Source organism: Aphelocoma coerulescens, chromosome 3 (genome assembly GCF_041296385.1).
Source record: "Aphelocoma coerulescens isolate FSJ_1873_10779 chromosome 3, UR_Acoe_1.0, whole genome shotgun sequence".
Taxonomy (NCBI): domain Eukaryota; kingdom Metazoa; phylum Chordata; class Aves; order Passeriformes; family Corvidae; genus Aphelocoma; species Aphelocoma coerulescens.
Genome location: NC_091016.1, coordinates 115,773,459 through 115,800,067, shown reverse-complemented (window position 1 = coordinate 115,800,067; position 26,609 = coordinate 115,773,459). Strand labels below are relative to the sequence as shown.

Below are 26,609 nucleotides of genomic sequence, written 5' to 3'. Positions count from 1 at the left end.
CCCTTGGTTTTGTATTTTATATCCCACATCATATGTGAGAGGCTGCTTCCCTCTCTGTTGCAGGTGGAGTGGGATTTTTTCCTTGAGCAGAGCAGGAGATGGAAAATGGTTTGTTTTGTGGTGGGGTTTATGGAGTGCCTTTAGTAAATGAACCTGAGAGTCTTAGATGAGAGAGCCCATGGGAAGAAACAAGACAGCCTTGCTAGCTATTAACAAATGTTGCTGGGTTTTAACTGGGAAGTAATTATTTTACTAATGTTCAGAATAACATAATTGTAAACAATTATATTGTTTGCGTTTGACAGCCAAGGGAGACAGAGGAGATGTGGACCATTTTGGCTTAAGCTTCTAATGTGAAGCTGGTGGAATTACTGCTATGACAGGCAGGGGTTTTGCCTCCCGTTACTGTGATGTTTTACTGGAAGACCCAGAATCAGTATTGTCTGTGTGCAAAGCCCACGATTTTGGGGCTTCCTCTCCTAATAATTGTGGAACATGGGATGAACACCAGCCTGCTGGGTGCATGTCCACCGTGCACCTGTAACCAGTCTGGGATTCCAAGCAAGCACCTCCAGGGATGAAGCATTTGCCAGCATACAGGTGTCTGTCATGCACTTCAAACCAGAACTTCCTGAGACTTGTGAAGAATAGCTCTAAAATCCCCAAAATATCAAAGAGATGAGCATTAAGAGTCTGAAGGACTGCAGCCCCACTGGGTCTGCTGGGGACAGACATGGACAGTCACCCACAGGATTACATCTGCTGGTAGCTAATCACTGCCAAAGTGTCTCAGGGACAGAGATGACTTGTGAGAGAGGAGAGGAGAAGACAGGAGGAAGCATCAGCAGGCTTCCCTTCCCTGAGAGGACAGTGGGCACCAGAATTCAAGAGGGATCAGATGAGTTTTGCTCTGGGCAGGGCTGCCTTCACCTGCCAGGGATCCCCTAGCCCCAGGTGGAGTAGGATGGATTGGGGATTAGGGTGACAGCCTGGGTCAGGCTCCCTGCTGGGAGCTGTGGGATCAGCTGGGCAGCCCAACAGGTCTGATGGGCTGAAGGAAGCCTGGGCAGTGCTGAGCAGTGGCTGCACTGCACAAGGACAGCAACCTGGGTAAGGCAGAGAAGTGCCATACATCCAGCAACGAGGTCCTGTGTCTGTCAGGGGGAAACAGAGGCACCTGTGGAGGGAGCTTCTGCCTTGTCTTGGATGCTGCTGGCTCTGCACAGTGTGCAGTGGCCCTTGCTGGCACAGCCCTTGCTGTCTCAGCTGCAGATTTACACCCTCCCATCCCTGTAGCTGGTGGCTGGCAATTCCTGGGGGATTCTGAGACAGCTGAGACAATAATCAAACTATAATTTGAAAAGTCCTTAAACATTTAATGTTTACTTTACAGGATCTAGGTAGGATAAAATCTATTCTTTTAGTTGGTCAGATAGACTTGAGAGGGAACATAAGGTCCACCCCAACTGGTAAACAAGAATTAAAATAAGCCTTCTCCTGTCTATGCTGGTTTTTTAAGACAGGCTTACCCTATTTGAAAAACAACTTTGATCCTAGACAAATCTTATGATAAACGACAAATATGTCTGCTTTGGAATAAATCTTTGTGGAGTTTCTGGATTTACATTCATAATGGCTTAGCATACACTAATTAATTTGAAATAAATTACTCCAGTTGGAACAAGGCCACAAATTCTAGCCCAGATTCATACAGGGGGTTACTTAGCTGTATCTTTCAGACTATTAAATGTATTATAGGGAGGTATTGAAATAAATATATTTATATTTACACATACACACACATGCATGTATATGTACTATAATGCATTTTTTTATTGTCCATCTCCTAGGTTCCAGTGAATGGCCATCTTATCACATCAGTCAACATCAGAGAGAAAAAGCTCCTCAAGGTACCAGCAAGAGTTTTAGAGTTTATGTATTGTCTTTCAAGAGACAGTTGTTTTAAGAATGTTCATTTTTTAAGGTAATTTGTTCTTCCTGGGTTTGCTGCACTTAAGAGATGATTTAGGAATATCAGACCACGTAATTTTCTGGCACAGTCACACTGTAGTGCTTGTCACTGCCACCACAAGGGAGATGGTCTCATCATCCAAGCCCAGAAGTGGGTGCTGGGTGGGATCTCCTGTATTTCTGTTCCAGCTCCAACAGGGACATTTCCTTGGGTGTCTTTAAGGGGGCATTGAGCACTTGTACAGATGTGGAGGAAGAGGTTGATGCTCTAAAGAGCTTCCAAGTCTTTGCAGCAAGTTTTACAAGTTTCCCAGAGAAGCTGTGGCTGCCCCTTGTGTTCAAGGCCAGGCTGGATGGGGCTTTGAGCAGCCTGGTCTGGTGGAAGGTGTCCCTACCCATGGTAGGGGGTGGGAACTGAATGATCTTTAAGGTGTCTGCCAAACCATTCTGTGATTTTGTGATTCTGAGTGAGGAGCAGCACCTGAGCCTGTGTTTCTGGCAGGGGTTTCCCACCTTGGAAAAGTCAAGAACCACTGTGTTTAAACTAGAGCATTCAAAATTGATGGTTTAAGGTTAGTTTCATCAAGCTGTATGAAAATGGCCTCAGCTACTCCTGTGCCCTTTCAGATTAGTGTAAACTACAGATGCCTTCATTAAAAACAGGCTGTTCCATGGTTTGGGGGGGCAGTGTGTGTGTATGTGTGTGTGTGAGGGGTTGGGGGTTTTTATAAAGCATTGACAGGATCCTAACTCTTGATTTCAGCATTCTGGATTTTAAAGTGGGTAAATACTTTAGACTTTCCTCCTTCACAGGAAGAACATTAGGACTTAAGAACGATGAATGCAAGTCTTACTATAGAGGAGGTACCTGAATTAAAATGTGAACTTTCTAATCTGGCAGATAAGATTTTTAGGTCCAAAACAATAGCATTTATTTGTTTGGAATTTGCAATTAAATCTGCTCAGGAAGGCTTTTGCACACACTCAAAGAATCCAGCAGTCCCCTGCTCTTTCTGAGTATCATGGGTTGCCTCCATTTTGAAACTACTGCCCTGACTTTTTTTCTTCTGGATGAAATGTCACAAATACTTGTTTTATCTTTCTGCTGTGTATCTCATGAATACTGTAGCCTAAGAAGAAGAGGAAAACCCAGTGCTCGAACAAGGAAGTGCCAAAAGATCTGCTTTCTGTGGAAAAAGACAAACTGCAAGAGGAGGAAGGTAACAAAAGATCTGATTCTTCTGTTATCTAATGCATATGACCAAATAATAACATGGGATAAAATATGTCAAAAGGGAGGTCTTCTCTACTATTCTAGAGTTCTGTGTTAGTGCGAAAAGCTGCCAGTTTGAGAGTTATTTCTATCACCTGCTCCTTCCTACGTGTAACTACATGGACAGGGCTGTTGCAATCTGGTCTAATTACAGAGGAGTAAAGAGAGCTAACACTCTGAATAAAATGGGTTGAACTTTGAAAGATTTTAATATACCCAAAAATATGATTAAAACCAAACGAGGTTAGATGTTGATACCAAAAAAATTATATGCTTTATTTAACAGTAAAAAAGGCAAAGAGAAGAAGGAGAAAAGATAGAAAGAAAGAGGCGTGGGGGGGGGACAGGGAGAGTGACAAAGATTAAGTAGAAGCACATCACCCCTCTATGGGTTCCAACAATGTCTTGTGGCTTCCCTCCATATGGTCTTCTTGGTGGTGAGGGTCCCTCACCTAAAAGTATAGAATCCTGTTTGGGCCAGGTGGGAACACCCAGGTACCTCCCCTGAGAGGGGCAGGTTTGACACTCTCCCTTGAGACACTGTGGATTGGTTGCATCATGTGCAGTGCTCTGGTGCAGGGTCTGGGGACCCCTTTGGGGGGGAACCTTTGATGGGCCATGACACCCCCTCTGCTGTCCCTCACATGGATGCCCCATAGATGTGGCTTTCCTGGGGTGAAGGGCCCCACAGCTCAGCTGGTCTGCACAGCAGAGGATGGGTGTTCACTGCCTCTGACCAGAGCCTGTGCCACACCCCCAAAATCTCTCCTCCTCCCCCTTTGGTGCAGGGTCTGTGCAAGCCTGGCAGCAGATAAACCTGGGGCTGTGGCCTCCACGGAAGGTGGTGGTCTGGGCCCTGCCATGGATGCTCTTCCAGATGCTTTGAACAACAGTGTCACTTTCCTTATCTCAAGTTGCCTTAGGCGTTTAACTCACAGTTCAGGGTTTCAGTCAGGAGGCCCATCCAGGGTGGCCTTCGGTGGTGCAGCTTCATTATACACTTTTTCTGTAATGGGCAAAAGTCCTTCATAAAGATGTTTAAGCCATAAACCATAACATTTCAGTCTCTGACATGGGCCATGTGCTTTTCTGCCACACTCCCCAGGTCCTGACTGCCTACACAGGGAGGGCAAATCTGCAGGTGAGGAAGGATCTCTGAAGTGGCCAGAGGCCCAGTGGTCAGTGGGGTCCTTCTTTGTGCTCTTACCCTAATCCTGTGGCCTCTGCCATGCTGATACACAGATGGAGCAGCACATTGTTTTGCCCATGACTGAGGCTGTTAAAGGTGCTGGGGCAATTCACAGCCAACTTCTAGCACACCTGCGAGCAGAGACAAGACTTGTTTGCAAACAGATCTGCAGAGAAATGTGGCAGAGGCCAGCAAGGCTCAGGCAGCTAGAATTTCACTGGAAAATACATTGCATCCTGTGAGCCCCTCTCTGCCTCTCCCCACCAAGGGTTATATTGAAAACAACAAATTCTAAGCTTTTCTGGGCTTAAAAGATTACAATGTGATTAGGGTGAGAGCAAGAGAAGCCCTCACTGCTGTTGGACCAGAGTCCTTCCCGGGGCCCGTGAGGCTGCTGGGGGAGAAGGCAACACAGCAGAGGCTTTTTTCAAATGGATCTGTAGTTTTTTGAATGGCTGAGCCAGCTGAACTCTTTCATGTGTTTCTCGGGGATGCTTCACGTGTTCTTCAGGGATGCTTCAGAGAAAGGAAGTGTCTTGGTCAGCTTCAGGGGCTGTGTTTTTTCCTTCATTAGCCATTTTTGCCAGCACGTCCTCTGACTTCTTGGGTCATGGAGAGCCTGGATGGAGAAAGGATGGGGACACATGGGTGTGAGTGAATATGTGTGTAAACCAGCTGAGTGGGAGAGGGTGCCCACATTGCAGAACAAGTCTTAGGGTAGGTTCAGGGCTAGAGGAACCCTGTAAATTGAAGCCTTATTTAATGGTTAAGATTTTAATCAACTTCTCCCCACTGTCAGACGTACAAGGTGGTTGATGCTCTGCTGTGACGTCCCTCAAGGGAACGGGTGTCACATCAGGCTGACACACAGGACAGAAGAATGTGCACAGTTACATGATTCAGGACATGACAGACAGGTTTGTGATGGGGATTTCTTATGTAATGCTTTTCTGCAGAGGAAGCAAAGGCTGCACACAGGAGAGGTGCTGCACAAGATCTAATGCCTCTTTTACAGCCAGAATCAGAAACTATCAGATGGCTACTTACCTTGGTGTTAAGCAGTAAAGGCAATGAAGAAAGTTCTTTGATAGCTTAAAAATTGACTTTTCTCTGTGTTGTAGGAGTTTGGCAGACCAAGATCAGCAGCCGCGAAAAGAGACACTTAAGGAAGGAAAGGCTGAAACAAAAAGGTAAATGTACAGGCTCAGTTCACACACCTGATCTGGCTGGGTTTGTTACCCCTCCTTACACCCCAGCATCTTTCTGTTTGCTCTATCTGTCATTTGGCAGCAAAATCCGTGCACTTACTGAGGCTATTTACTTAAGAAAATACAGCTTTGGGAGCTTTTACTTGGGAGCTTGCCTTTTATTCCATGCTCTCACTAAAACACACAGCATTACCCACAGGACTTTGAAAGCAGATGTCTGTTAGATCTGAGATCTGCTAAAGGCTTGGTGTCACATGGGCTAGTTCTGTCTGTGTGACTTGACAGAAGAAGTTTTTTGATAATGGACATATAAAAACACATGTAATTTGCTCAAACAGGTTCTTTAGTCCACTAGACTAAAGAACTATAGCAGAAATATACTCTTACCCTAATGAGATAAAATGAAACAACACTTTGTGCTCGCTGCACATTTTCCCTCCAGGGATTTCCAGGTGTCTGCCGTGCACTTATGCCTATATACATTTCTACTAATCATGTTATATGTAATAACCACTATATGAAAGCAGGTCATGGAATTAAGTCATTTGGAAGCATTTTCATTATCTGTAATAAAATGATCAAAATAACCTTTAAGTTTATTATAGTAGAGTAATTTAGAAGCTAAGGTAGGAGTTTGGATATTGGAGAGACGTAGCTGGATTGGGAGATGTAGCTGGATACGTGTGAGTTAGTGCACTGTCTGCAATAAGGCTCTTAAAGTGCTCTCGGATGCTCTATTAAAATTGAAGGGTAAGGGAACAGGAAATTTTAATAGAAAAATATACAGGCACCTTGGGACCACTTTATCTATGATTTGGATTATATAGAGTTAAATATCAAGAGTTTAGATTTTTAACTCTTGGTTTATCAAGGGTCTATAAAGGCTAGAGGTGCTGAGGTCTCCACTTTCTCTCCAGCAAAGTGAATAGGTCCACATTTCTTTCTTCATGTAAGTTGGCCTGTTGTCATCAGTGGTGCCAGCTGCACATGCAGAACCCCACAGGGTTTAACCCTAAGGTCATGCAGGTGTTAAGGGCTTTGCTGACCCAGGAAAGGGGGCTCAGTTCACCAAGTCTCATTTGAAGTACCAGAAGTCCTTGGTGCAATCCTGCAGCCTGGGCTGTGCAGGATGCTGAACCCAGTGATCATGTTAGCATGGGCATTCACAGAGTAGTGAGATCTGAGCTTCTAGGAAGAAGCCCTAACCCTGCTGAGTGCTGGTTGACGTTCCCTGGCAGGGGAGAAACAGTAGCATCAGCATTAAGGTGTATGAAGGTGGAGTTGATGTCAGCAGTGGTCTCCTCTTCACCAGAGCTCCAGAAAATGCTTTGCTATTCTGAAGGCTGGAGTCATAAAACACTTTAGAAGTCCTTTGGAACAAAAATGTTGGACATAACTGTCACTTTTAAAAATATTCATTTGCCTGGCACTGATTTCTCTAGCAGCCTTGAACTACCAACATCCTAGAGGTTTGCCTTCTTTTTCCTTGGAGGTCCAGCTGTTCTCTTTCTCTCCCTTCAATGTCCTGGGCCCCCAGCAGGACTCTGGAGGCCTTGAGCCTCCCCTCCAGGGATGGATGCCCAAGGCTGCTGTGGTGCCTTCCCTCTCACATTGGCCTTCCTTCCTGTTTTCCACTTCAGTGTCCCATCCCAGGAACTCTGCTTCACTGTCATTGTATCTGTAAATAATTTCAGTTGGAAATAGTCATAACATCTGATGGGTTTAGATCAGACATTGTTCTGTTGTCTCTCCTGTACAAACTCTTACTTGTAATTAAAAATAATGATCATCCTGTGGTAATGTTTATTCCTGAGAAGACCCCAGCAGAGCATGCCAGGGTGGCTCGGTGGTTGAGCCAGCCTTCAACTGGGATGAGAAGGGAGCAGTGTGGCCACTCACAGAGGACACCAGTGGTGGTGGAAAAGGTGCTTTCTTTGCCAAGGTGGAGTGTGGGACCATGCTGAAAGGCTCAGGAGCCCTACGGGAAGAATCAGCACCCTCCAGGTCAGAAGACGATGTTTTCTCCAATGTAGGTGAGTGTTGACATTCCAATATTGCCGAGGGGAAGCTTCACAAATTGCTGTGTCCTCGTCAGAGTGTAGCCCCATTGACATCCATCCTGCACATAGTGTTGTTCACCTCCCTTGGACCCTGGTAGCTGTCGTTTATTTCCCAGCAATGTGAAAAGAGGGGTACTTATGGCAGGAATTCCTTGTGTTGTAGACTACCTGCGGGGTACAAGTTGTTTTCTTCCCACAGGTATTTGTATTTAGTGTTTGTGTCCTTTACAGCCAAGGCCTTGCCCTCCGAGGATGCTCACAGAGTATGGTCAGAGTTAGGCTGCAGGGTACATCCGTGTGTTTCAAAGCAGGATAAAGCAGGGTATTCCTAAATCAAAAGCATTTGATTTTGTCTACATTCTCAGTGATTAATTGAGCGTGGTGGCTGAATTGAATGGTATATAAGGCCACATGATGACTCACCTTCAGTAGCAGTAATCTAGTACTCTGATGATTCAGAAAATGCTCTTAAGGTTGCCCCCACATGAGTTGACTTCTCTGCTAGAGTCCTTTTCTTGAAAAGTATAGGGTCGATGAGGGAGGACATTAGTACCATTTTTACTCTAATGCTTTCAAAAGGCCAAATTCCAATACATGATGACAACTTCTGCCAGCAGTGCATAAAGGGGACATCAGTTCAGATGAGTGAGGAATTTAGGTCCAGAGAAGTGCTCTGCTGGTGTGACATGCATGCTGAAAGGCTGAGAAGGTGTACGTGGTGATGGGGCTGGGCTCTCTCTGTCCATAAAGGTGATTTCTCCTTGCTTGATTCTTATCTAGCAACAGCAGTGGATGTAGGCTTGGAGTGGAGAGAACATGGAAGGGCTGTAATGAGCTTGGGAGCATGAGGTAGAAACTGTGAACGTGACATCAGATTTTGGGTTACTGTTTGTTTGCATTTTAAATGCAGGAACATGGGATATTGCAGATGTAAAATCCTGTCCTGTGACCTTTGGGACATTGTCAGATCTCTCCAGGGATTTAGGTGAGTGGCCTCTCATTGTACTTCCATCTGAATTCTTCTACCACTTTCTTAGCTGCTTGGCTGAAAGGGGCTCACATTGATCACATAGGGGTCTTCTCCTCTGGAGCCACATCTCATTAGTCACTCTCCCTTGCAGAGCTTGCTTGCATCTGCTATCCAGCACACCAGTGTTTTAGGGAGTGACATCAGAACCTTTTATTGAGTGCTTTCCAAACTTGTGTTCTCATCCAGGAATAAATAAAAAAAAAATATTGCCTCCCCTGCAGATTCTTTGTTAGGTTGACTCACACAGAAGGTTTCTGTTGTGTTCTGACAACCAACAAATTCAGAGAATTTCAGACTGAGGGAGGGAGTGAATGTGCAGCTTGGAAAGGCTGCCTAGCCAGCAGCTTCCCATCCAGCACAGTGAGGGATTTTCAGCTTGAGCCTCTCCATGCGTGGCCTTGAGAAAGATGGAGCATCTTCTTGCTTTGCATTGAGTTAAGCCTCAATTCTGGCTTTCACTTTGCATCTTTGCAACTGTCAATCCTCACTGATTGACTCCAAGCACCCCTGGTTCATAAATTCCCTGCCTACCAGCAACTCACATTTGACTGAAAGGTTAGCTGGATGATGAGTGCAAAATCTGATCCTGAATCTCTTAGAGATGCTAAAGACAAGCATAGATACATATAGATAGACATCTGTGCACAAAACAGCATGTGTGGTGTTAGCCAGAATGCTGAAACTAGCTTCCAAAGCCAGATAAGGCAATTAATATAATACATGCCATATTTAACCATCTATTTTCTGACACTTTGTCAGGGGATTCAAGCAGTTCCTAATCTACAAGTACTCAACAGGGAGAAATACTTGTTAACATCTGCATTTATGCAGCAAAAAAATCGAACTGATACACAACTGCATAAACCATAGAGTTCACTAGGTAAAAGGAAGAAAAGAAAAATCAGAGATGTGAAAAAAACCCCCTGATTTATGAAAGATGTGAAGAAAACCCTAGTCTGTTATATACAGGCCTTAGAAAGTGGCTAAGGGGAGTCATTCTGGGAGGTATGTGAATCCTACTGGTTGCTTTAGTTACTGAAAGTAATCATCAAAACAACTTTTTCTTTTTCCTCCAGCAGCACACTTACCTGTTCTCTTTCATGGAGCAATTAATTTGGTAATTATGGATTTCTGTTAGCTTGAACCAAAGCCTTCTCACTTAAGGTAGTGGAAGTTGGAGCTGGATATTCTGGATGCAGCTTTTGTTCTGCAGGAACTACAGCTCCTTCCTTAGGTCCACAACAGGGATGTGCCAGAAGTTTACATTTCTGAATATTGTTAGTGTAGCTACTCCTGAGTGAGTTGTTTCTAATAACTTACGCATGTAGTGTCCTCATCCAGCCTTTGTTAATAAATACACTGTGATGAGAAGCATAGATTAATGTGTGGCTTAAATTACATAACATCCAGGCATTGTGACATAGCAAGCAGACAGAGGCATGATTAATTGGTTTTAATAATGTGAATATACCTTTGTGATTATATTTTAGGTCTGGGATTTGGGCTTTTTTTGGTTTAATTTTTTAATGAAGATGCTTTCCTATGTGTAGATAACGTGAAGAGTAAATCATCTGAGGACAGTCCTTCCAGATGCTGTTGCCATGGCAGCTCGACTTTCCTCCCAGCAGACGATGCGTGGCAGGGACAGGGTACGTCTCTTTGCCCTTTTTCTGTAGACAGACAAGTGCACTAATGCAGGAACTCTCTTCAGTCCATTCCCTAAGCCTCAGACATCAGGGTCCACTTCCCATGTAGCTCACTTGCTGGTCAGGGAGAACAGTATGGGTCTGGTTTTGGGCAGGTGCCCAGAGCTGCTGTGAGTTCGGTCAGGGCAGCCGTTGTCCAAGTGGGACCCTTGAGAAAGGCAAGAAAGTGCATTTTATTTATGTTTTTCCTTGGAAGGCAAACAAATAATGCAGTAGGTACAGTCTGTTTTGGTGCATACATACTGGTGCAAAGTGTAATTAGATTTCCTGAGCAGCAGCAGGGAGGCTGTCTGCAGGCTCCCGTGTCCTCTCTCCAGCAGTTGCACGGCTATCAGCTGCGAGCAGATAAGCACAGGAACAGGGCAAGCACAGGGTAATCCCTCCCCACACCCTGCAGAGAGCAGGTCAGGGACTTCCTGAGCCAGAAGCAGCAGGATGGGCTCTGTGTTTCAAAAAGCCCCATGTGTTAGCAGTCAGCTCAGATTACTCAATTTGTGAAACGAGTTCAAAGTTGTGTTTGGTTTTCATAACCAAAGCACTGTGTTTCCCTCCCTCCCGCTGTTGTGTGGGAAGGTGGAGCTGAGTGGGACTTTTCCAGGCAGCCGCAGCCTGGGCTCGGGGAAGTGTCTGGGGGAGAGGCATGGGAGGACAGGGTGCTTCTCGAGCTCTGTGTACCTTTCCCAAAACTTTAACTTTCCTTGGAAATGCCCTGAACCCAGATGCAGAATCCAACTCCAGTCACTGTGGCAATCAGGATTTCAGTCTTTCTATAACTGGTAATGGGGTTTTTTTTTAGTTTTAAAAGAAAGACAAGCATGGGTCCTGAGTGGCTCGAATAATTTAACATGAAGAGTGTGGGTATTAGATGACCTTTTCTCTCAACCTTTTGGTCAGGATTGAGTGAAGTATCTATATATACCCCTGCTGTTGGGAGGCCTTTCCCTGCTCTTGCAGGAATGGTGGCTGATGAGCTGAGCAAACCTCTTCATGCTCTAGCTGCTCTGATTGCCTAACTGCAGGAGAACCCAGAGGGGTGGAATGCATTAAGGAGAAAAGATTGTGGTTGTCTTGCTTCTCTGTCCAGCGGTAACTGAAGCTCTGCAGAAAATGCATCATTTTGGCCGTGATTCTATAAATAGCACAGTTTGCTTTAAAAATAATAAAAACTAAACCCCCAACCCCCAGCATTCCCTTCCCTTGGTGCTGTGTTTCTTTACCCCTGTGTTGCTGCAAAGGGTTCCTGGCCCTTTCCAACTTTGGAGCCCGTTGTGCCCACGTGGGATGGAGGGAGGCAGTGTGGGCAGCTCTTCAGCAGCGTTCCCTTGCACTACATTTAGCACATGTCAGACTTGGCACACTCTGGGCTTGATCTGCAGTTGCAAAGCCAGGCAGGGCTCTGCTTTTGGAGTTCCATATCTGCCTGAGAGTAGAACGATGGGAGCAAATTCAGCAGCTTCCTTCTGCAAATACCGGAACAGAAGTTTTTGGAGAAGTCTGTCTGTATTACAGCTTGCTTTTTTGTCCTGTTTTTTTTTTTTGCCTTTGAATCATCAGCCTTGATATTGATGCAGGGGAGAGCCATGTCATGAACATGTATTCCCTGAATTTAGATGAGGTAATGGTTGGCATTAAGGTCAGCGCTGCAGGCAAAATGAGCTCTTAGACAGTTAAACATGGCCTATTAGCTCTTGCAGGCTTGGGAACTAAAAGAAAAAACCATTCATAGCCTAAATATGAGCTGGGGTCATTTTATCAGATCCAGAGCAGTACATGTAATGACTCTCTTTGTTCTTTGCCAGGCTGGTACAACCAAAGGAGCTGGATGCTGGCCTCCTGCCTCTGCCCCTGCTACTGGAGCTGCCTTGGCTGGCTCCCTGCCCCACATGGGGTTTTTTGTGAAGTACCAACAATAATAACACCCGCACTTACAAAAGCCTTGAGGCGTAAGTGTTGGCACAACTGAAAGTGTATATAGATAGAGGGAGAGAGGGAGTTAGTGGTAAAGGGAACTGGGCAATCACTTTTGGAATATTTAAAAGTCTATCAGTCTGGCTGGTTTCCAAATAATGCACTGCTGTGTTGACATTCACTAATGATACATGCTGCTCATGGTTAATTCTTAATTATTGTCATATCTGGAGTTCTGTGTCCATTTCTGGGCTCCCCAGTACAAGCCAGTCAGGGATATACCAGAGCAGATCCAGCCATGCCTGTGTATGAGCATAGGGTTGTTGCCTATGGTCAGCCCAGACAGTGGGGAAGAGGCAATGGATAAGAAGTTCATTTCCACTTATCCATAAGTGAAAGCTTTTTTTTTATGGTGAGAGTGGTCAGGCAACAGAACTGTTTGCCCAGAGAGTCTGCAGACTTTCTGCCCTTCAAAATATTCAAAACCCTGATTGCTACATTCCTGAGAAACCTGCTGTAGCTGAGCCGTCTGTAAGGTGTGGGGTGGGACTAGACAATCTCCAGAGGCCTCTTCCAACCTCATTGATTCTGAAATTCTCATTCTGTCATCAGTTATTGTCTCTGCATATTCAAACAATTAGTCCTTAGCAATCCAAGCCTTTGTTAGCTGGGGGCATTCAGTGTCCTGGAGTTGAAGCCACAGTGGTCAGCACTGATGGGTGCTGTCCCATTAGTCCCACCAGCAGGCTGAGGTGGCCAGGACTCTTCCACGAGGGAAGGGGGCCCCAAAGTTTTTTCATCATCATTTTTCCCTGCTCATCATTAGTGTTTACCTACCTTTCATTCCTGTCACAAAGAGAAAGAAAGGGGGGCGAACCTCTTCTGGTCCTGGCATAATTCACTTTATGTTTGAGCCCGGGAAATGCTCTGCTTTTGCCAGGCACCTTTCCTGCTTCTTCTGCAGGGTTGTTCTTGATCCTCCTGCCTCTGCCTTGGAAGCTTTACTTGCATGTGTTTCCCAATACTCCTTTTATGTACCTATGCCACATATCTGCCACTGCCCCTTTGGTGACATTTATATACTTCAGCTTTGCTGTCCCACAGAATGCATCTCAAGCTGTGGCTGGTTTTGCTGTTATAAAACATGTAACCCACACAGTGAGGCCGGCTGGGCTGTTTTAGAGCACTTGTTCCTGGTTCTAAGGCAAGGGAATACTAATTTTATCCCATGCATCTGCTTCCAAGTGAAGTGGACCTGCGCTTTGGCAACAGCACAGTGCAGTCTCAGAAAACCCACATGCTGCTTTGCAAATGCAACATCTCATGACCATGAGAGTCGCTTTTTACCTGCATCTTGGCATCTTCCCAATGAGTCCTTGATTGCCAATGCAAATTTTCCCCAGAACCTTAAGAAAACTCCCATGTCTCCTGATCCTATGTCTCCTGACTCCCAACCTTCCTTCTGTTCCAGGGTTAAAATCAATTTTAATTCCTTTGTTTTATGGGAATAAGTAGCTTTTAGCCATTAAAAGAAGTCTTCAGTCTGGGGTTTATTTGCTATTTTGCCTCTACTGAGTTATGCTGAAGGAAGATGCAAAATAAGGGATTCCTTCACCCAGCTATTGGTGGCAATGGTTTTGACCTGTAACACAGAAATGCAAGCCTTAGACTGGAAATTTTCTACCCATTTTAACTGGATGTATTACACTTGGTCTACAAGTGATGACTTGGCAAGGATTTGGGTGTATGTTCATTATACAGTCAACTGCCCTTTGCAAAGGGATGGGTTTTCTGCAGCAGCCACAGAAAAGCTCAATGCCAGGGACAATATGCAGCCTACTGAGAAGTTTGCCCTGCCAGATGAACCTCCCTTAGGTTTCTGCTGCCCATATTGAGGGACACCATGCCAAGAGAGATACTGGTAGATAGAATCCAAATGTACAACTCTGGATTAGAACATTTTTAATCCCCTTCTTGGTGACACAGACTGAGTTTTGCTGCAGTACTTTCCAGTTTCGTTTTCCAGGCCAGATAATTAGGTTCAGCCTGTACTCCACCCTATCTATCAGCAGGCACAGGGAACTTGCTGACTGTCCCCTTTGACCAGATCCTGCTGCTGTGGGGCCCTGTTTGCCTGCTCCCCAACACCCCCCAGGGTGCAGCCATCTGCTCCTCTTCATTACACAGGGGAGAGATTGGAGACCAGGGGCATTTTGGTAGTTGGTGCTGGGATGGACTTTCTGCCTTCAGAGTTTCTGAAGACACCTTCAACATTGTGCCTTTCAGGATCTAAAAGTGTTTTCATTGCACGGGGTACATGGAAACTACCTTGGCCTTGAAATGCACACTGCAAATATTTGCTGCCAACAGAAAAGTACAGCTGTGTCTGGGTGGAGTTTGCTGGAGGACTGAAGTGGCCTGCAAGCAAGAACTTAGTTGGAAAATGACATTTAACAGCATTGCTTTTGTCAAAATGAACAGAAGGAATTGCCAAGATGTTGGTCTGTACTGGTGCTGAGAGAGATATCACCTCTGTCAGGGATATCACCTCTGTCAGGGCTAAACCCACATGGGGAGAAGGGGGATGTGCTGCTGCATGGTACATTCCTTTTAGAGTTTATGTTCACAGAAACTTCTGATCAGTTTTAGCCTGTGAGAGGATTGATGACCCAAGGAGAATCAGTTGCTGATTTAAAAATACTAGAGAGCATTCAAAGTTTAACGACAGTGTGGGAGATGTCACTGTAGAAGAGAAATATGCTACACAAGAGAAGAGATTTTAAGACAGACCTTTGGGATAAGTACATTTAATCTGATATCCCCATCAAATTCAGCAAATTATAAAGAATCTTATACCGCCCTTAACTTTAGTCTGAGTTGATTTTTAACACCCCTGGGACACAATGCTTCGCGAAGAGTAATTCTGAGATGAGGCAGAGTCACCGCTGTTCAGCTGTTTCATGCCCACATGTGATAAGGGTGAACATTAATGTAAGCCCATTGCAAGCAGTTTGCCATCAAAACTATTTTCATGTTTAGAAGTATATAGACAAATGCACTTTTTGAGATATCAGAAGTTAAAAATGTGAAAACAACAGTTGTGGCTTTCCATTTGTTAAGCTATTGTCTGTTTTGCTTGCGCACCCATAAGAGCATCCATCAGCAGAGCTGCTGCCTTGCATCTCAGGAGATTGAATTCTGTTTTGGACTGGAATTTTATCGGGGAATGCATTCAAAATTAGTTGTTCCTTTCCCTTTTGAATAAGGAAAGAAATATTGTTTATATAGAGGGCATGGATTTTAAACTGAGAAACTTAAACAATGTTTATAATCATGTGTATAATATTTGGCAGTAAACTGGTCAGAGCAACATTTTGGAAAGAGTTTTCTTTTATCATTCCCAGCATGCTTTTGGTTTTGGCCCTGCTTCAAGTAGAAGTTTTTCCATCCGGCTTGGGATGTTTTTTTTTTTTTTTAAGAGAAGTAATCAGCTAAGACTTATTATTATATGTTATGTTTTTAAAGTCTTTCTTCCTGCTAGGATAAGACTTAAGATTGTTACATTCAAATTGTTAAAAAATAATCAACTAGTCCTTTCAACATCTTATGCCAATTTATCTGCTTTTTTGCGCCTCATTCAGTTTGGGTGAAGGAATTAAACTGGTCTGTTTTGCCTTCTTGCCTGAGTACAGTTTGCCAGTGCTTTGAGGAGAGGCAGCTGAGGGCTTGCAGCCAGATTTTCAAAGGTACCAGATGCTGAAACATAGAGAAAACTAAAAGATTTTGAGAAGTTTTTTTGCCCAGCTCCCATGAAATGATCAGAATTTATGCTGGGTAGGTGATACCTATTTCGTGCCTGTTTAGAGTTGCATCTTAGGGAGGTTTGGAAATCAGTGCTGGGATGGTGCTATTCTGGCTTACATTCAAGAAAAGAAAATAGAAAAGCATGATGAAGTTGAGAATGTACTTGGTTCTATTTTTTGTAAGAAAGAAAACACCAATGAAAGCAATAACAAATGCACAAATCCTTTGCTAATATTACTCTTCCTTACAAATAATCGCCCAGAGGATGGTGTGTTGCAGTGAATGGAAGAGCCTGCTGTGTCTGCCAGTGTGTGGGAACCCAGAACGCAGAGAACATTTCTCTGCCTGTTTTGAAGGCTTTTACCCCCCTGAACAACACTGTTTTTGGCCTTTGTCCATGGGAAAATTTGCCTAGCCTCTGGGAAGAATTTGAATCTACAATGGTGTGAATTAGGTGATAGAATACTATGTGAGATTATCACAGGGTGAAAAATTTAGAGTTTTTAGGTCTATTTGCATAGTAAGTAGGTAAAAGTAGAAAACCTCAAAATGGAGGATAAGTTGTAGTTAAAACCTTCTTTCTCCTTCTTCACTAACTCCATATTTTGCAGCAATAGTGGTGTGGGATGATTGGATACAAAATTCCACAGTTCCTGTCTATGTGATTTAGGAACTTGTTGGACATTGGTAAAAAAGTGAAAATATCTTGCGTTTTAAGTTTTCATTGGGTAATTTACCTTTAAAAAGGCTGTGAAATCTTGGTAAGTTGTCTTCTTGCTGCATTCTCTGCTCTGTGCTATGTCTCGGCCATGGCAGTGGCTTGTACGCCTTAGATAAGAATTAATAAACACCCATCTGGAGACTGAGAAGCATGAAGTCCCATTCGCCTCCTTTTTTCTCCTGGCATCTCCCCCATCAGGGAAGACAACAATTAATAACGTGGACATTGTTACCAGTGTTTTCTGGATATGTCTCAATCCTTCTCCATAAAATTAAAAGGAGATGTTTGACAAGACACACTATTAGTTTTGTAAAGCTTGCTTTCTTGAAGTGCAGGCTGGAAGGGCTTTTGTTTCTGTATGTGCTTTTCTGCCCTTCTTTAATTTTTCTCCTGTCCTGAAGAGTGCAGTCACTAATTGTGAATTGGCAGTCAATGTATATGTCTTAATACATTTTTAAAATAAATTTGTAAATGTTTTAATGCATTTAAGATGTGCACACATGCACATCCAGACATCACACGGTCAAGCAGGAAGACGACGAGCAGGAAGGTATTTTTGCAGCATTTGTGCTACTCATGTGAGGCTGGGAAGTAGTATGGATTTGAACATAACTCATTTGTCTGCTTGCCCTAATAGCTGACCCTTCAGTGATTGATCTGGACTCTGACTGGAAGGCTCCCACGGAAGAGTGGGGAAACTGGACTGGAGATGAGGAGCATCAGAAGAGGGATGAGAGGAAGGTGAGGAGAGTGGTGTTGATGGCCAAGGAAGACCTGCTCCACTGGGGTCAGACTCACCCAGGCTGGGGTCTCCAGCCCTGGAGCCAGGCTCCTTTGGTTGTGGGGGCCTTCTCATGATGGGAGGAAGTGCTTGGCATGGTCACTGCCTGATCTGTCTGAGATAGCGGGAGCTGGAGCACACACTTGCAGGATGCATGAGATGGCTTGGGGAGAGTTGGCTGGTTCTGAGAGTTCATCATCCAGGTGGTATTGCTGTCCTAAGCAGCAAATCCTGGCTGTTTGCACCCTACTGCTGCTGACCTTCTCAAATAACCAGGCCTTAAAAGAGGTTTGGAGTCAAGAGCTGACACAGCCTTCACAGCATCTTGGGCAGGCGGGACATATTTAAGTTTGCTGATAAGAGGGTTTGGTGACAGTGATACAGTGGTATCTTGGGTGGAGATGTAGAAGCAGAAATCTTGCTGTTTAAATGCTTTCTGGAAGCCCAGGGAAATATTCCCCTCAGGCAGGCGTGGGAAGAGCATGCTGAGCTTTTTGCAAAGAGCTGAGGTGTGCACCTTATCCAGAGAGATAGCTCTGCTTGTACACTGTTAGCACACACTCCTGGAGGTAATCAGTTTTCCTGAAAAAAACAAAGTTAGCTGTCCCAGGACTCATCTTACAAAATCTCTGATGCTTTCAGGATTTGCCAAAAGGCAAAGCAGGCATCAGTTTCTGCCTTTCTGGGCTTGAAAGCAAAACACAGCGGAAGAAGAAGAAAATGGAAGTGAAGGAAGCAAGGGGTGGAGCTGGACTGAGGCATGTGAGTATTTTGTATTTTAAGAGTAGTGTTTGGTTTTCCACAAGCAGAGGGGGATTCTTCTCTGTTAGGATGACCTAAGGGAGACTTTTCTTCCTCTCTCTTCTGGCTTTCTCTTCTATTTTCTCCCCACAAAAAGAAGTTATGAGTACAGCGAACAGTGGAGTTTTGCAACATGGTATTCTCTAACATATTTGCACAACACTTTGATTTTGCAGTACAGAATGTTGTGCACTAAACTTGGAATGCATCTGCCTAAACAATTTTTCATCCATGATTAAAGCCAGATGCACTCCAAATTTAATGTACAATTGGCCTGTTTCATCTATAGCTGAAGGTCACCCAGAGATATTAACAGTAATGAAAAGGTGGTTCCCAAAAGTCAGTGAAGATAAAACGAGGCCACTGTTATACCAGTAAAAAGCCTATTGAGAGAAAAATGTCTCAGAGTGCAACAGAGGAAGGCTGCAGACAATGTCAGTTCATTTGGGATGGGAAGTGCAAAGGAACAGAGTGTGTACTGGGTTTTGGGCTAGTCCTTGCCTGTGATGTCCTTGGTGCTCAGTTAAATGAGAAATGGGGAGGGATCTCCCAAAATATCCAAATTGTATTTCATTCACTTGTCACAGAATATGTTTTTCTGGACATGTATAGCTACTTTTTTCTTTCCCCTTTCCCCTTTCCCCTTTCCCCTTTTCCCTTTCCCCTTTCCCCTTTCCCCTTTCCCCTTTTCCCTTCCCTTCCCTTCCCTTCCCTTCCCTTCCCTTCCCTTCCCTTCCCTTCCCTTCCCTTCCCTTCCCTTCCCTTCCCTTCCCTTCCCTTCCCTTCCCTTCCCTTCCCTTCCCTTCCCTTCCCCTCCCCTCCCCCTCCCCTTCTCTTCCCCCTTTTTTTTTTTAAATAATTTGTCTTCCCCTCACACCCCCTGTGGTCTCTTATGATCCTTGGGACAGTTTTGCTCCCGGATCTCCTGATGCTCCCATTTTAAGGGAAAGGTTTTAACTACCTCACTGACCACAATCCACATAATCATTAGGATATCCTATCAGTTCCCAGAGTGCTGTCATGCCACTCTCTTGCACAACCAATTAGTTGGTTTAGCTTCGTAGATACCTTAATGAATAATCTTAACAGTGCTGTTCAGACTCCTCAGGACAGCATTGCTTCTTCTGACATTTATGATGGGCCAGAAGAAGCTCATGTTGCATGTCAGCCCCAAATGCTGGTGTCTGGTGCCCCAAATGCTGCTGTGCAAGCTCATCCTTCAGATGGACATAAAAAATGAAATTACTTATGAAGCCAGATCCGCAAAGTTGCTCATCACACTCCTTGTGCTACCTCCAGTCTTTCTGTGGACTCTAGTCACTTAGCAGTCACTGGGTGCATCTTACTCTTCAGTGTCACTATACAATGACAGTACTTTCATCTCAGTATTTCTTGCTATTCCTCTGTTCACTGGGGGAAGCAAGGGGAAAAATGGTAATGAAAGACAATTTCAACACTTTAATCCCCTCTAAAACAAATAAATAAGAGGTAGGTAGATAACATGGCAAAATATTCTAATCATGTAAAAATTAATTTGTCCTGCAGTTCCTTTAAATGCCCTACAATAATGACATTTTCTCTCATATTTTGTAATTGCCTATGCTTTGTTTAACTCATATGCTTAGTGAAGCACATTGTTTCAATTAAGCCCCAGCAAGGTTTGCAAACAAGAATGGAAGAAGGCCCAAGGGACTTCATATCTACAAAACATAGCAGTGATGCAGTTGGTGCTTCCTTCAAAAAATCCTTGGACATTGCTAATAATTCACCCAATAATGGTAAGTGATTGCACATCGGATGAATTTTCAGAAGAATGTGTAATCTGAGAAGTGTTCACAAATGCATATTTAAGTGAATATGCGAAATGCTTCTCCTTTAGCTGCATGTGTTAATTCTTTGAGAGGGTCTGTATTACTCAGAGGCTTTTCTGTGACAAATACCTGTTCCTGCTCCTCTTGGAGTTACTGAGCAAAAAAAAAAGCTACTATTGCATTAAGTGACAATAATTTTTGCACAGCACTTTTCAACGTGAAACAGAAGCAAATATGAGTGATCCAGAGCCCACTGAAAACATTCAGAGTTCTCCCCATGACTTTGAATTACCCTTGAAAGTAGGTGGCCCTTGTAAAACACATCTAAGAACCCTTAAATTTCCTTCATCTGGCAAAAAGCCAAGAGTTCTCAGGGATGCAATTGCATGTGAAAGGTTTGTGCACTGGCCCCTGTTGTTTGTATGGCAGGTGTACCTGGAAAAAAGGAGAGGAGGAAGAGGAAGAAAATGAAGAAAGAGACTTGAGGGAGCTGTGTAGCTGCCAGAGCGCCAACCCGATGGGGCAGACATGCCGATGAGCTGCAAGGATTCTGCTTTCTGCGATGCCGCTGAGCCCCAGGCAAGAGAGGCTCCGGGAGACCTCCCAGTGAGAGGAAGAGGAGAAGAGGAGCAGTGAGCCAGAAAGCGTGAGTGTGTGAGAAAGCAGAGAGAGGGAGCAGGCTGTGCACAGGAGGTGGTTTTGAAACAGAGTGGCTGTTCATTGCAAGCTGCTGCCCTTGATCAAAAGCTGCTGAATGGGGTTTGACTGGTTGCATAAAGTCCTTTCAGTTTTTTGCTGTCATGTTGTTCGTCAACTTGTAGTGTTCTATGCCATTGTAGAAATAGTTGGGCTATACCTGACTGTGATTGTACTTTGGTCCCATGGAGGATCCACCAGCTAGTCTGGTCTCCTCTGGCATTTTTGCAGAGGTGCTCATCGACAGGCTAGTAATGTACAGAAGGAAGCACTGCTCAGAGACAGAGGGAGAATAACATGGATCATTCTCCAACCTCCTTTTTTAAATCCTTGGTGGCTGCTACGGTCAGACTTTTGCCTCTTACATTGCTATATTTATCCTTTTTACCCCACATCAGACTAGTTCGCTCCTCAAGGAATATTTCTAAAGGAGCTTTTAAACTTATTTGGAAAGATGATCTAAACCCTTTTTCTCCCTGAATTTTATGGTGGGCTAAAGTTTAAAGTCTGTGTGTCCAAAGCATGTAGCATTTGTACTTATAGTAGACTGAGGTAACTTTTTAAAGTCATTTTTCTTAATCTGATGTTTGGAAGTTTTTATCATTTTGTCACTTGAATATTCTAATATAAACTAAATTTGTGAATGAAGTTTTTAAAAATGTTGGTTTAGTATTTATTGAAGAGTGTGTATTTCTCCTTGTCAGAGGGCTCATAGTATGGAGAAGAGAATGTGTTACAACTGAATACTATGGTTTATAAACAATGCTGAACTGACACCACGAAAAGCAGAAGCCCTTTATCCCCAGAGGAGCTGCAGCTTTGGTGGTAGCTGGGGGGTTTTCTTCAGACGGTCCTGAGACTATGCCTGACCCATCCCAGAAGTGCTGCCTTGAAGGATGAGATAGCGTTTCTCAACTCTCCATCTGCATTTGTGCCTTTGGAGACAGTGTGGGAAGGTTACCAATGCATGTTAAATGTGTGCACATTTGTAAGCTTTGGGCTGATGCTGTGAAACTCCTTTCGCTAGGACCATGTATAACCAGGGATGTCCGTGGTTTTACACTGCCACAGCTGCACTCCTGTTTGTATCACGGAGCCAGAGGAGAGCTCTGTGCTTCTGCCATTGCATCCCCGATCCCTGATCCTGGCTTGTCTGAGCTTTACCTGCAGCTCAACACTTTTCCCTGATGGCCATCATCTATTGCATAGCTGTCAAAGCAGCTGCACCCTTCAGAGAAGCAATTAACTGCAGCAATCTATTTGTGTTTAGAGTTTAGGTACTATATGTTGAAGGGCAGTTCTCTTGTGCTGTGATTTTTGGGGTAGTCAGCTGTACTGTGTGCCCTGAAATTTAGCACAGCAGGGTTATTTCAGACAGGCAGGCGAGGAGTAATCTTAACTGATGCCACTTTGCAGGCCACTGCCTAGAATCTGCACATCTTGGTGTTTGTGTCTCAGTGTAGGCAAAATATTGGCAGTTTATGAATGAACTGAATAGACCAAAGAGCTTTTATCTGCAAAGTAACTGGTTTGGAGCAGATGCGTAACAAGAAAATACATGGCCTCACTGGAGGAGCAGGTACAGCAAGTTCAAGGACTTAGAAGATGTGCTAATGAGTATGTGGGTAATGAGCAAAGTTCTGCTATCTCTGAAGCCAATGGAAAACATTCGTTGACCTCATTGGGGCCAGGATGTTGCCCATGGTCTTTGCTTAGCATTGAAGATAACCTCTGTCATCCAAACAAGAAAGAAAAAAAAGAGAAGCTCACAAGATTGGTGGACTACAGATTTCTTCTGCTTTTTTCTCTATATCTGCTTGTTAACTTTTTGATGTCTCTGTAATTATGCTTTATTTCAACATTTTTCAGTATTTCAAATGTCACTGTTTTTATAATAAAAAATTAAGACTTTTGTCCAAAGCCCAACACTCATGAGCTGTTTTATTTAATTTGTATGTGTGTGAGAGCATGTGGTTTTGGCTAGAACTATTCCATTTTCAAGCTTTTTTGAGGTACTATAAATTTCTTTAAGAGATTCCCTTCATCTGAACTCTTCTATGTTCAGGAAATCCTCAAGACATTCTTTTGTTGTTGGGATGAAAGAACAATCCAGACTTGCAACACTGACAAGCTGACTGAGGTGCTGATGACAAGCAGCAGCAAATGATATTACTGTTTCTCTGTCAAATTCTTCAGTACCCCTCTTGGTGACTTCAGTGCTGTCTGAGACCTGCATTTTTCTTCTGGTTCCACTGTTTCACCTCTGGGAAGTCATCACAGTAATACAGATGGGCTCAGTAGTTTACAGCAGCACATTATTTAAAACCATGCTCTAATGTAGGCAAAAAACCTCCACACTCCTACAACTAAATATTCTTGATCGTAGGCTTTCCTAAATAATTGAAAAGCACCTTTCAGGGCAAATTGGGTGGCAATGTACAGCATGCTTGTGTGATTCATCTGTTTTGTCAGCAGTTAGGAAATGGTATGTTGGGTGCTGCTTGTTTAATATGGCTATTGCACTGCCTGGATCCTTCCTGTACCACATCCCCCAGCAGTGCTGCTGCACAGGCTTCCAGGGATGCAAAAGTGTTCTTCAATCAGAAAACTGAGTTTACAAAAACTACCAAACCAAAACAAAGCTCTCAGCAACTGCTGTCAACTTCCATTCTTGCACTTCCCAGTTGTCAGAGGCTGAAAAGCCATCACACAGCTTAATGAACGGTCTCTGCAGATTCCCTGAAAATCAGACCTTTGAGTTCTTTAAGAAAATCCCCTTCATCACCACATGTTCAGGTTATTCCCTGGTTTCTGTGCTTCTAAGACAGAGGCTGTGCAGATCATCAGCCTGCTCTGGTGCTCCTGGCTCTGGCAGAGTTAAATTAATGTGCTAGATGTGTGGATTCTCCCAGTCTCTGATCTTTGCTAGCTGGAGAGTACTGTAAATCCTCAGACAGAAGATTCAACATCCCCCCAACACACTGAAGCACTGCTTGAGCTATAACTGAATGTTATCCCTTAGAAGAGTAAATTGAGAGTCATTCTCTCTGGTCATTCAATAACACAGTGTAGTCTAATTGCCAGTTCATGGGCAAGGTCCAGCTGGCACCCCCTGCCTTTTCCCTAAGCAGTTTATTAGCTGCTTGAGAGACACTTGCCTTACCAACAGCCAAAAGCTCTCCCCGTGCCTGCAAATGGCCCACTGGCTGGAAATCAATCATCTGGTGCAGCCACAGTGTGGGAGGTGGGATGAAGTGTGGCTGGCAAACATCTATGATCTGGTTAGGGGCAGGCAGTTAATTGTTACAGCAGCAGCTGTAAATGATGAAATACACGGCTTTAAGTTTCCACTTTCTCTTAAACTCAGTCTGCTCTATTTTGTAATGATGCTCTTTCTTGTGGGCAGCCTCTTGAAGGTGGAAGATTGGCTATATCCTTATAATAAAGCCATATCCATACGTGATGAGTCCATAGTATCACAGGCATTAAGATGTGGCTGATTATGTAACTGATGAACTCCTGACCTACAAAGTTGTGTTTACTTGCAGACAGACAGCAGGCTGCAGAGGCACAGGCTGAAGCTTTGCTTCACACTCAAACCATGGTGTAACACTGCCAAGGTTAAGAGGGGAAACCGCAGAGAGGAATTTGGCCTGCTGTTCCATAATTATCCATAACTGATCATTATAATTGTCTATAATTATCAAGGTCCCACCCAGTCTGCAGATCAGTGGCACAGCCAGCATGTGCACAAGCTGACTAGCAGGTAGCAATGCTAATTGGCTGGCAGGAAATAATTTCTTTACTATGGTTACAACATGGGCCTCCTCTGTAGCACTGAGTATTTTCTAAGGGTAGCTGAATGTTGTGAGGAGAGAGGGTTTTCAAGTCATGGGTCACAAAAATCAAATATAGGAAACCTTGTCCTTCTTTGATTGTACTGGACCAGACCCAGGGATCTTTTCAAGGCAAAATGAACTTTCCCAGTATGTGCCATCCCTGACATTCAGCCCTGCAGATGTTCCTGCAAAGGAAAGGTCCCCCCGTACTGACTGAACAGACACTGCAATGCACTGATCTCAGAAACAACTCCCTGTGTCTTCTGGGGAAAAGGCCACTGTAGGAGTAATTCACCCTTGTGTCATCCCATCATGAGAATATTATAAATTTGGTAAACTTTATTTTCTATCAAACTTTGATTTCTCTTTGCATGCACAATTTACCTTGGGTGGTGGTTCTGTGCAGTGCATGTTACAGGGACACATGATAAATGGTTTTATCGAGCTCTTCTGGCAGCAACAGCTGCCTGCCAGTGTTCCTCCTGGAAATCTGCTGGCATCCCGAACTGCAAACGCAGCCAAGTAGCCAATGTGTAAAGAAATAACAACCACCAGAACTCCCTGCTTCCCTGAGCAGGTAGTGTTCATGTCCTCAGGCTCCTGCTCTTCACCCTGCCAAGATTCATGGAGGGGGCAAGTTCGGGCTGAGGGCTGGAAGGGGGAGCCTGCCACTGAGTACAGGACATTTTCCATTTCCAGTGCTCACTGTTGTTCATGTGGAAGCACTGAGATATCTGGAATTGCAAGTTCCATTTTAGATCATGTTATTTTTAGATATTTTCATAGCTCCTCAGCTGTGTGGAGGCTGCTATAAACGAACCACAGCTCTTTTAGTTTAGCAGATTTTGACTCTCTAAATGAAGACAAGATTTATTCAGTGTTGAGATTTAGAAAATCTGAGTGTACAGCGAGTAACCCAGAAACATAGTCCTGGGCTTAGAGAAATTTTAAACCATGCTGTCATATTTTAGCTTATTTTCTAACCCTGACTTTCAGATCCATCTGTTATGAGTTTAAAAGGTTTGGAACTGAGTTAAACTGAGTCATACTGGTAAAAGATAATTCATATTGTTAACAGTAACCAACTAGAACAAATAGTACAGAAGCTTGGAACATTACATTAGGAATCCCAAAGTGAAGTTGATTAATTCAGTAAACGAGTAAAATTCAATAACCACAAAACTCATCGTGATACATTCTTATTACTTTCTTACCCCTTTTACAAGAAACCACTGATCCTCCAAATTAGATTGTTTTCCTGCAAAATTCATCTTGGAAAAAAAGGATGGTAAAATTTGTTAATGCTGACTTCAGTATATTTATGATTTTGCTGTATGAATCACCAACAGGAAAGTTTCCCCCGACTAATTTATATGAGGTTTTTTTTCCCTTCATTGATATGTTAATGCTTTGCTTTTACTCCAGCACATTCTTATCTTTTTTAAGGAAGCAAAAAGTCAATCCATGCTTTCAGCCTGGGTATTTTTCACACGTTCTGCACCAGTTCTATGGATTTTTCTAAATTCTGTTAAGGGGATACAGTGTTATATATTGCAGTTTCTATGTAAAGATATTACTTTCTCTGTGATGTTGAAAAACTTCCGTGTTTTTTAACGTAAAAATGGTTGTTCAGCATGGAAAATAACTGAGTCTGAGAAGCTAACTAACCTTTTCTCTTTTTGTTTTTTTTTAATTTTAGAATGCAGAGTAGCAGGCACATGCATTAAGTTATAGGGAAAAAAATAGTAGTAGCTTGTTCCTGCCCTCATAGTCAAGTGCCTTCTATTTGGGATGGAGGAGCTCCCACATGT

The 26,609-nt window shown here is 43.8% G+C and overlaps 1 protein-coding gene and 1 long non-coding RNA gene across 2 annotated transcripts in view; one reads left to right on the top strand and one right to left on the bottom strand.

The window, feature by feature from the left end:
• Positions 1-22,837, top strand: part of LOC138108680 (protein LYRIC-like) — a 31,783-nt gene extending 8,946 nt beyond the window's left edge. The window contains exons 2-11 of the mRNA XM_069011653.1: positions 1,851-1,910; positions 3,101-3,191; positions 5,555-5,623; positions 7,459-7,674; positions 8,612-8,686; positions 10,282-10,380; positions 17,508-17,611; positions 18,294-18,413; positions 20,101-20,230; positions 20,693-22,837. Coding sequence (XP_068867754.1) covers positions 1,851-1,910; positions 3,101-3,191; positions 5,555-5,623; positions 7,459-7,674; positions 8,612-8,686; positions 10,282-10,380; positions 17,508-17,611; positions 18,294-18,413; positions 20,101-20,230; positions 20,693-20,748 — 1,020 coding nt within the window. The 3' untranslated portion in view covers positions 20,749-22,837. The remainder of the gene's footprint in view (positions 1-1,850; positions 1,911-3,100; positions 3,192-5,554; positions 5,624-7,458; positions 7,675-8,611; positions 8,687-10,281; positions 10,381-17,507; positions 17,612-18,293; positions 18,414-20,100; positions 20,231-20,692) is intronic.
• On the bottom strand, positions 3,545-10,038 carry LOC138108681 (uncharacterized). The gene is made up of 3 exons (XR_011150052.1): positions 9,820-10,038; positions 5,481-5,610; positions 3,545-5,052 (listed from the first exon to the last, which is right to left on the bottom strand). It is a non-coding gene; the product is annotated as an uncharacterized lncRNA (long non-coding RNA).
• Positions 22,838-26,609: the final 3,772 nt, after the last annotated feature.